Below are 10,405 nucleotides of genomic sequence, written 5' to 3' on the forward strand. Positions count from 1 at the left end.
CGGCCCCGGAGAAGGAGGAGGAGGAGGAGGACGAAGGGGACATGCCTGTGGTGAGCGGCGAGTCCCGTTACACGCGGTCTCACACCCTAAATCGGTTCTTAGGTCACCTCCTGTCTCCCTCTGGGAAGAACTTGCCAAAGCCCCTCTCCCTGCCCTGTCTGTTGGTGGGTTCTGCGTCAGCCATGGGTGAGATTCCTGCTCGGGGCTCTGGAGGGATGGGTGAGCTCCCTGCGGGTCAAAGCAGCCTGTTCTTTATGTGCCTGTGTGTTCCAAGGGCCAGCACGGTGGTTCTGTGCTCCAAACCAGCTGCTGGAACAAGGCAGAGGGACTGGGATTGCTGGGCTGAAGTGGATGTGCTAGGAGGGAGGTGGGAGTTGTGCCTTTTGGTAAGGCCCTGTTGTTCGGTGTGGTGTCCTCAGGTGGCAGAGTTCGTTGATGAGCGCCCCGATGAAGTGAAGCTCATGGAAGAGTTCCGAACAAACTCCAAATGGAAGCTGTTAGGAGGTGAGAGCAGCCCCTTCCCTCACTCTCTAGTGTTTGGCTTCTCCAAACAATGATGCAAGTTAAAAATAATACCAGCTAAAAAACTTTCCTTGAGATGCTGGGGGGCTGCTGAGCTGTGCAGAGCCCTACCAACGGTGATCCCGATTGTTTTCCTTCAGACCAGAATGAGGACTCGCAGAGTTCGGATATTTCGGGACCTGCCAAGTCTGCCACGAGGTATGGGGGCTCCAACCAGGAATTCTGCTCCTGGTTCACTCTGGTTTTCAGGTTTGACTGTCTGGTTCTGTGCTTTCCAAGTGCTTTGCTGAAAAATGTGGCCACTTGTGGACAACTTTCCCTTCTGGATACCCCCTGCTTGGGGTGGGGGACTGGCAGCTCTGTGTGTTTGTGTCACTGCCAGGGAGGTCAGGGTGATGATCCTTGTCAGTTTGAATGATGGTGAGGGTGGAGACTTTAAAATTCCAGCTCTTCTGGGATCCAGGCTGCCTTGGCGGGTTTCTGGGATGTGCTCTGGGAAGGCTGTGGCTCAGTGCTGCGGGTCAGGGGTGCAGAACCCAAATGAATCCACGTTCACAAAGCCGTTCCCAGCCTTGACCAGCTGTGTGGGTTCCCCAAACAAAAAGGGATCTCACTGTCACTTTCTCTGCCCTCGCAGGCGGCAGCGCCACGACTCCCCAGAGCCCTCACCCCCGGGAGGGAAACACAACGGCTCCTTGGACCTCTCACCCCCGAGACGGCAGCGTCACGACACTCCTGACCCTTCACCTCCCAGGAGCGTCCGTCACCTCCCAGGAGACGGCGTCATGATACAGAGACAGCGTCACGATACACCAGACTCATCACCTCCCAAAAGGCAGCGTCGTGACACCCCAGATCTGTCACCTCCCAGGAGACGGCAGCGTCACGACACTCCTGACCCTTCACCTCCCAGGAGACGGCGTCATGATACACCAGACTCATCACCTCCCAAAAGGCAGCGTCACGACACCCCCGACCCTTCACCTCCCCGGCGGCAGCGCTGTGACACCCCTGATCCGTCACCTCCCAGGAGACGGCAACGTCATGACACCCCTGACCCATCCCCTCCCAGAAGGCGACGTCCTGGCACCCCAGATCTGTCACCTTCCTGGCGGCGGCAGCGTCACAACACTCCTGACCCATCTCCACCTCGGCGTCAGCGTCACGACACCCCAGACTTGTCACCTCCCAGGAGACAGCGTCGTGACACCCCAGATCCATCCCCTCCCAGGAGACAGCGTCACGACACCCCAGATCCATCCCCTCCCAGGAGACAGCGTCACAACACCCCAGATCCATCCCCTCCCAGGAGACAGCGTCACGACACCCCAGATCCATCCCCTCCCAGGAGACAGCGTCGTGACACCCCAGATGCATCACCTCCCAGGAGACGGCGTCATGACACCCCTGACCTGTCCCCTCCCAGGAGACGGCGTCATGACACCCCTGACCTGTCCCCTCCCCGGCAGCAGCGTCAGGATTTGTCACCTCGGAGAGAGAAGCTGGGGTCCCCGAGTGGGAAAAAGAGCCGAAGGAAAGGTGAGTGTCCCACGCTGTGTCCCCTGTGCCTGGGGCATTCCCCTGATTCTGTGCCACACTGCCACAGGTGAGTGCTGTGGGCTGGTGCTCTGTTGGCACAGCTGGCAGTGGCAGGTGCCCGTCCCTGTAGGCACAGCTGGATCTTGTCATTCTGGCTGTTCACAGCTGGGCAGGAGTTAACCCAAGCTGGAATGCCTCTGGTGCAGCCTGGGCCGTGTCCACAGCGATTCCCTGAGCATGATTGTCTCAGAGGGAATCAGCAAATCCTCACTCTCTGATTTATCTCCTCCAGGACGGACTTCACCTGCCGGAAGGGACCAGCACAGGTCACGGAGTCCCCCAGAGCACTCCCCACATCACCAGGACACCAAGGGCTCTCCCAAGAAGGTAAAGGTTGCCTCTTTCTCTTCCTGCTGTGGAAGTCCAATGACTGACAAATCGGGGAAGTTTTCATACAAGTGGCTCTAACAGGGCCGTCCCTGTGGTTTGGGTCACCCCTCGTTCTGCCTTCCCTGGCTGCCCCGCTCTCAGCCAGCTGCAAACGTGGGATCTGTGTGCTTTGCAGGCTAACACGATGTCATCCGGGGCCAAAGCTGGGCTGGTGTTGGCCGACGTGCTGCGGAGGGAGAAGCAGGAGCTCCAGAAGCACGAGAGGAGCACCAAGCACCTGGAAGGTGGGAGTGTGGGAACACAGCCCGAGCCCCGGCCCGAGCCCCAGCTCCCCTTCTCCTCCTCTGCTCTGCCAGGCCCTGGCACTGGGATGCTGGTGGGGAGCATCCCTGTGGAGCTGCAGCTGGACGTGCTGCTGGCAGCCTTGGCTGGGGTCACTGTTCCACATGGGGATTTCAGAGCAATGCCAGGGAAATCACAGGGAGTGTGAAATGCTTTTCCTCTGTGAGTCTGAAGGAGCTGCTAGATAATCAGAGAGCTCAGGATCTGTGTAGGGCAGCAGGGAAAAGCACGAGCTGAGATCCTGCCTGGCTTTGGGTGACAGGCTCTTTGAGAGACTAGGACAAGCAAAAGGAAAGTCACAGTTAGAGTCATTGAATTGTTTGGAGGTGATAAAATGTTCCAAACTGTGTGACTCGAGACATCTGTCCCCCACAGAGGAATCCCGGAACGCTCAGACCGTGTTCCGAGACAAGTCCGGCCGCAAGAGGAACCTGGCCCAGGAGCAGCTGGAGCAGAGGCTGAAGGCTGAGGCAGAGTCCAAGAGAGAAGAGCAGTATGCCAAGTGGGGAAAAGGGTGAGTAAGAGGGGCCCTTAAGCACAGTCCCTGGGCCTCCCATCTCCTGGTTTTAGCTTGGATCTGCTGCCAGACTGGTGGTGTTGCATTTCCCTTCATTCTGAGGTTGAGCCTGGGACCAGCGTGTGTTCCACGTGTCTCAGAACCCCCTCCTTTGCTGGAGGTGCATTGGGAATGCTGCACAGGCAGTGGGAGTTCAGGGGTGTGACCCATCCTGCAAATTGAACAAGTGCCAGGGAATGATGGCTTGGGTTTGGGTGACACTGCGTGTTTTCCAGGCTGGCACAGGAGAGGCAGCAGCAGCAGAATGTGGAGGATGCAATCAAGGAGATGCAGAAGCCCTTGGCCCGTTACATCGATGATCAGGACCTGGATCGAATGCTAAGGGAACAGGAGAGGGAAGGAGACCCCATGGCTGCTCTCATCAAGAAGAGGAAGGCCAAGGAGAACAAGGAAAAAGGTTTGGCTCTGGAATGACACCTGTGTGTGGTTTAAGGCCTCAGCAGTGCAGAAATGCAGCTGCTGTTCAGTACATCGCCAAAGGCTGCTGTGTCCTGGGGGTTTCCTGGAGTCTCTGGAGTTACTGGCTTGTTACCAGTAATAGTTACCATTAGGTGTTAGCTGGGACGGTGGGGCCTGGTGACTGAAAACTCAGCAGTGTGTCCAAGTGAGCCTTTGGCAGCTGTAGCTGGCTGTCAGGAGCCTGGGCTCTCTGCCTGTACCTAGCTGCAGATACCTCCTGGGTGGGCGAGGATGTGACCACCTGGCTGTGCTGAAAACGGCTGTTCTGCTCTTTCTGTTCCAGAAAAACCCAGGTACAAGGGACCAGCACCTCCACTCAACAGGTTTAACATCTGGCCTGGGCACCGCTGGGATGGCGTGGACAGGTACTTGTTCCTGGTGGAATAACAGCAAAAACAAAGGGGTTTTGCTTCGGGGAGCTCACAGTGTAAAGGTTCCCAGTTATGGGATGAGTGAGGTTGTGTTGGCAGTTGGGTTAAGTTACAAATGGGTGATGGGACCGAAGGGACAAGGGGATGTGAGGGACTTGGGAGGCATCAGCTGTTGGTAACCACAGATCAAGATGGAAACTGAGCCAGAGTAAATTAGTGGAAAACTTGCAGCATCTCTAGGAGGTTTTGTGGCTTCAGAAGAGCTCCTGCCCAGCAGCTCCTGTCACTGGGTGTCCCTTTGCAGGTCCAACGGGTTCGAGCAGCAGCGCTTCGCCCGCATTGCCAACAAGAAGGCGGTGCAGGAGCTCGCCTACAAGTGGAGCGTCGAGGATATGTAGGTGAGAGCTCCTGGAGTGACCCACAGACACCACCCGCGGCCAAAACCCCCCTGGACCTTTTCCCGAGAGGCAAGGCTGGATCTTCCTGTCAGCCAGAGCCTCCAGCTCTCTGGGGAGGCCACTGGGTTCTCGTTTGTTTTCTAACAAACTTTTGTTCTATGCCAAATGCTGTGACCTCTGAGGGCAGTTCCGAGTCTTCAGGTGTCCTAAATCTCAGGTGAAAATCTGCTGAATGCTTGGGCTTGGGCGAATTACCCTCATGCAGTGGGTCAGTCTGCTCCAGAGCTCAGGTTAAGTTTAACTTTGAACTTCTGTTAAGTTTATGTAGTTACTGTGCCCTGTAGATCCCAGAGTCACCAACGTGCAGGGAAGTTCAAACTCAGCTTCTCCTGACCCTGTTCAAACAGGAAACTGAGCAGGGAATGCTCTGGCACTGGAAGAGCGACCTGCAGTGCTGCATTGGGCACCAAGATCTTCAGGAGCCTCAGCAATTCTTCAGGGGTCCGTTTCTAGTGGAAGTAAATGAGTGGAGAATTAGGACTTAAGACCTGGAATTGCTTCCCTCATAGTTTGGAGCTGCTGGTCCCACCAGACCCCTCTGGATTTGGTGCTGATCTCGGCACTTCCCCCACGCTGCTGCCTGGGGCTCACTCCAGTGGGAAGTGTAACAACCCCTCTCCTGTGATCAGATTTGTCAGTCTCAGAGCTGGGGGCTGGGCAGAGCTTCCCTTAATCCCTGTGTGCCAGAAAGCACTTGTGGAAATAAATACAGTTGTTCTTGTTGAGGTCCCAGGGAGCAGGGATGAAATTCAGGCAGCAGTTTCCATGGAGATGCCTTGGCTGCAGCAGTGGGCAGGGGCAGGGCAGGATCGCTCTTTTCAGGGATTTTCCAGTTCTGGGGGTGCTGTGGGTGGGGGGGATAGCAGCAAAGTCTGCTCTGGAGTGCCAGACTCTTGGGACTTCCCCTGTTTTTTATCCCTGTGCAACGTTTCCAGCAGCCCTGGAATCGGTGTGTTCACCTGTAAATAACACCTTTCTTTTTTTACTTGATTCTGCGTGGTGGTGGTGGTTTTTCCAAGGCGGGTAATCCATTCCCAGCCCTGTTGCACCTGCTGGGCAGGGAGGTGGTTTGGGAGTGGGGGGTGGTGGTGTGAGGTGGCAGCGCATTTCCAGCCTGCTCTCAGCCAGGTGCTCCCAGTTGTGCTTCCCCCTTCTGTCGCCAAGGCCCTGTTTCATTTCCCCCTGTAACCTGAGGCAGCTGCGGCCTCGACAAGTGCAGTTCCACTTGACACACTCGTTTTTGCTCTCACTTAATCTGAGTGCTGCTGGAGATGTAAAGAACCTGCTGTGGAATGATTGGATTCGCTCTCCTGAGCAGAGTTGGATGCCGGTACCTTCCTCACCTGCTTGGTGACAGTGGCTGCTCTCGCAGAGCCACAGATGCCAGCAGCTGGCTCGTGTCACAGTCGGGACTGTAAGCTGCTCTTAAGGAGGCAGAGCACTTTCAGTGCTGGTACTAAACAAAATGCTGTGCCTAGGGCCTGAAAACGGCATCAGGTTCTGCTCTTGCAGCTGATTTTGAAGGCTGGGGTTTTAAAATTTTAGAGGTACTACCCTGGAGACCTCCTCATTCATCACAAAGCTGGATTTATACATCTGTTATTTGTTCATTACTAGATATTTTATTTTTAAGAGATACCCGTGAGGGTGAGGAGGGGCTCAGGTGATGAACACCTCCCTCCCTGTTCCCATCCCCATGTGCTGCCTGGGGAGAAGGGAGTCAGGTTTGTCCCTGTGTCCTTGTTCTGCATCCCACATCTCCTGTCCCAGCTGTGGCCTTGTCTGAGCAGTTCTGGCAGCAAAGCAATTGGAAAACGCTGCGGGATCCTCTGGGATGAGCGGGGTGATGGAGATGGAGCAGTGACACCAGGACTGGATCTCTTCATTAGTGGTTCTGGAAGGGCAGAGCCCCGGTCCTGGCATTGAGCAGCAACTTTGATTAGCTTTAACCCAAAAAAATGAATATTAAAATCTTAATTTAATTTAAACCACTGTCATTCACAGTCATGGCAAACAGCGAGCAGAGTAATTATTATGCAAATGAGACAGATAGAAAAATGATTAATAATTGCGCAAATTAAAAATGATTGTAAACATCCTGTGACTGGTGATAAGTCGGGGAGGAGCGTGCGGGGGAGGCAGTGGGGCTCAGCCACCTCCTGCATCCCGATTTCCTCATTAGTGAGATCAGCAAACGAGGAGCCCAGTGGTGCTTGGGGGAGGCTGGGCTGGGCTCAGAATCTGCTCCAGCTCATCTTTACTGTGAGAAAAGCTGGGTTTAAGCCATTTCCCTCCTTTTTGGAGTCCCTGTGCTCCTCCCACTGCCTGTGTCCCCCTCTGGAGTCTGTCAGGGGATCCCAGCAGTGTTTCCTGTACCTTCTAATGACCCTCGGAGCTCCCCCCAACAGTTACCCAGCTGATTGGTCTGGTGTTTCACTGCTCAAATTACACAGCCATATTTTTTCCCCATGTTCCTTTGACATTTTTGCTGGGGAGCAGGATAATTCCAGTCCCAGGCTCTCGCTGGCTCCTGGGCTTGCATGGGCCCTGCTCGTGTCAAGGACAAGCAATTAAGCCTGGCCTCGCGCAGCGTAATTAGATTTTTGTTGATGAGCTCATGGTAATGTGTTTAGCTCAGATTAAGAGCTTAATTCCTGGGGTGTGACACCGCCTGTCCTGGGAGCGCTGTGCCCATGGGAAGGGTGGCCCTAGGAGGGGACCCTCGGCCACCCTTGCCTGTCCTGTCCCCTGTCCCCTCGAAGGTGAGTGTGGCCTCTCCCCTCACCTCTTGGCTGTTGTTTTTTTAACAGCTCCTGCAAAGTGGGTTTTGGCAGTGTTGTGTTACTGCTCCGTTTCCCGCTGAGTTCTATTATTTTTTAATTAAAAAGAGGCTGAGATTTGTCATTTAATGTCTCTCTAACCGGCAGTGGCTCCAGGTCGCGGGTGCTCAGCAGAGCTGGTGCTCCCTAAATCATCCCGGGCTTCCAGCATGGAGCACCTGGGCATGGGGACACAGCGGGGTCCCCCCAGGGCACAGACACCCCCAGTGCTTTTTGGGGGAGAGGAGTTTTCCCTGGCGACTCCATCCCACAGCGGGGCTGGGAACGAGAATCCCCGACACTGGCAGGTTAGTGATTGTATATGCATATGTGCACTTTCCCTAATTATGGAATAATTAGGGACACGCAGAGATAAAAATTACTAATAATATTTACTCTAGACTCTATTTTTTTTCAATAACCTCTCTCTCTCTCTTCCTCCTTCACCGAGTCTTGGTGGAAATAACTTTGCAGATCCCAGTTAATGAATATTTGTAAATGCAAGAACATTCGGCGCCGGAATATCCAGAGGGCATCCTCTGTCTGCCTTGTAATTTTTTTTCAGCAGATATTTAATATTTATGGTTCCACAGCCTCGTGAATAAAGAGCCACCCGCAAACCCCCAGGAGCTCGGGGGCCGGGATATTTATGGCGCTTCCTCTTTCCTTTTCAATTACAAAGACACCTCACATAATTAAGTGCTAATAACCTTGTTAATCTAAAATTGATACTCTTTCTCCTGGCTATCTCTTAATAGAATTAAAAACAGATTAATAATCAAGGGTAGGAGACATCGCACGCGATTCAGGGAGAGGGGGCCACGCTCCGGCCCCTCCCGGTGCTCCCGGGAGCCACGCCAGGCTGGGATGGGCAGCAGCAGGAAAGGGGCTGGCAGCGAGGCTGGTTTTCCCTCATGCTCTTTACGCAGCTTAAATTTTTAAGACAAACAGCCATGTAACGCCGTCTCCTAATGAAACTGTTTTATGTTAATTAATTATGTATCAAGGCTCATTTTCATGCGCAGCCCAGCTCCACTTCCCCTCCGCCGAGCCTTTGATCTGTCAGAGGCTAAACGGGAGATAAATAATCAAATTGAGAAGCAGCCTGGATGGAAATAAACATGTTTTAGATGCGTTATCTGACGGGTAGAGCAAGGCCCTGGGTAATGGGGCTCAGGGTTCAGCCACGCTCGGCTGCACGCCTGGGGCATGGGAAGTTTCCAGTGCTCCTGCGGCCACCCCTGGGGACAGCACCGTGTCCCCGTTGTGGAATGGGGTCTCCCTAAGTGTCTGCTTGTCCTCCCTAGGAGCAGGAGTCTGCGGAGGACCCTCACTGCACTAAACTGATGAAGAATTAAAACTCTGCAGCATTTCTTTCTTCCAGCCTGCGGAAGATTCCGACAGCTCCAGGCCACGGCCGCTCCGTGCCTGGGATAGTTGGGATGCTGGCAGTGGACACGGTTTCGGCATAATTTAACACAATCTCTCCCAATTTGTTACACCTAAGCGGAGGCAGATGTGCATCCATATTCATTTTGGAGGAACTTCAGGAATTATAACTTCATCAGCCAAGGCTTCCCAACACCACAGCTGCAGCTCCTGTGGGGTGGAGGAGGTGAGGATGGCAGTGCCCGGAGCCTGGTCCCCTCAGCTGTGGGGACAGGGACTGCAGGGCTGGCAGGAGCGATGCCCACCTGCTCCGGGGATGCCCATGGCCACATCCCTGGAGACCTCGGCTGTTCCTGGGGCTGTGGCAGCGCTGGCCCAGGGCAGGACCCTCTGCCTGAGGGCACCTCCGCTCCCGGGGCCAGGTTGGTGCCCTGCTGTAAATCAGGTGTTCCTCCTCCAGTAAACCCCCCACAGCAGGATTTCCAGATTATAACTGTGGAGTGCTTTACAGCCGTAATAACCCGGCAGTGTTCTGGCCCGTGTGTAATTAGCAGCTAATGGATTTCTTCCATTTCTCTGCTGAAGGCAAAGAGGGCCCAGCTCCGAGCGCTGCAGCATCCGGGGCTCTGCCCACCCCCCGAGGGACCCCCTTCCCATGAGGACATCGATGAGGGACTGGGAGAGCCCTGGGGAGCAATGCTGGCAGCGGGGATGCCACTGCAGCAGGAACTGGAGCTCCTGGCTGCGGCTCCAGCCCCAGCCTTCCTCATCCTCCCTCATCCCGCTCAGCACAAACAGCTCCTCGCCCCCGGCTGTGCTCCTGTTGGGATCTCAGCGAGGTTTATGCCTGGAGGTTGTTCAGTTAGAGGATTAGGAGGGAGTTTATTACATTGCAGCCGCTCTCCGGGGTGTGTGGATGGCGATGTGGTTGTTTTCTCTCCCGGAGCTGTGTCGGGACGTTGGCCACATCCAGCCCTGCTCAGTGAGGTCTCCAGCCTGGAGGAGAGGCCCGTTCCAGGCAGAGGACGTGGGAACACCGCATCCCTTCCTGGCCAGTGGATCTCCAGCGCTACAGGTGAGCCTCTGTGCCCTTCACCTGTGCCACAGGTGGGCAGCGAGGAGGGGGCAGCCGTGGGTGGCTTCCGTGGGACATCCCTGCGAATCTGTGCGAATCCAGCCCCAGGGACGGTGCCCAGCGGGAGCAGCCAGGGCTCTGGGCACGGCCACGCGTCCCCCTGAAGCCACCCAGCCCCGGGCAGCCCGGCCGTGCCTGCCACCACCCCGGCGTGTCCCGCTGCCGGGAGGCGAAGCCGAGCACGGAGCAATCAAAGGGAGCGCTCAGAGAGCCTCGTCCCCTCCAGTCTTGCCCCGGGCCTTGCCTTTGGGCTTCTGAAGGCTCTGCTCCAGCGGTGTCAGTTCTCATTAATCCACACATCAAAGCCGGAGCTGCCAAACATCCTTGGGAGGCTGCGGGGATTCCTCAGCAGCGTGGCAGGCGGGGAGGCAGAGGGGCAGGGGGGCTCGGGGCTGGCTGCTCAG

The 10,405-nt window shown here is 55.5% G+C and overlaps 1 protein-coding gene and 1 long non-coding RNA gene across 2 annotated transcripts in view; both read left to right on the forward strand.

The window, feature by feature from the left end:
- Window positions 1-5: 5 nt before the first annotated feature.
- On the forward strand, window positions 6-4,639 carry BUD13 (BUD13 homolog; the record flags this gene model as incomplete). Its single annotated transcript, XM_017738387.1, has 11 exons — window positions 6-50; window positions 420-504; window positions 663-720; window positions 1,160-1,276; window positions 1,316-2,061; window positions 2,354-2,448; window positions 2,627-2,735; window positions 3,169-3,307; window positions 3,586-3,767; window positions 4,113-4,194; window positions 4,505-4,639. Coding segments are annotated over 11 exons (1,752 nt in total), but the record flags the coding sequence as incomplete, so codon positions are not given.
- Window positions 4,640-9,589: 4,950 nt separating this feature from the next.
- Window positions 9,590-10,405, forward strand: part of LOC108447705 — a 4,068-nt gene continuing 3,252 nt past the window's right edge. Inside the window, exon 1 of the long non-coding RNA XR_001863374.1 lies at window positions 9,590-9,941. This is a non-coding gene — a long non-coding RNA (uncharacterized LOC108447705). The remainder of the gene's footprint in view (window positions 9,942-10,405) is intronic.

This window comes from Corvus brachyrhynchos, unplaced genomic scaffold (assembly GCF_000691975.1).
Source record: "Corvus brachyrhynchos isolate BGI_N302 unplaced genomic scaffold, ASM69197v1 scaffold46, whole genome shotgun sequence".
In the NCBI taxonomy this organism is placed as follows: Eukaryota; Metazoa; Chordata; class Aves; order Passeriformes; family Corvidae; genus Corvus; species Corvus brachyrhynchos.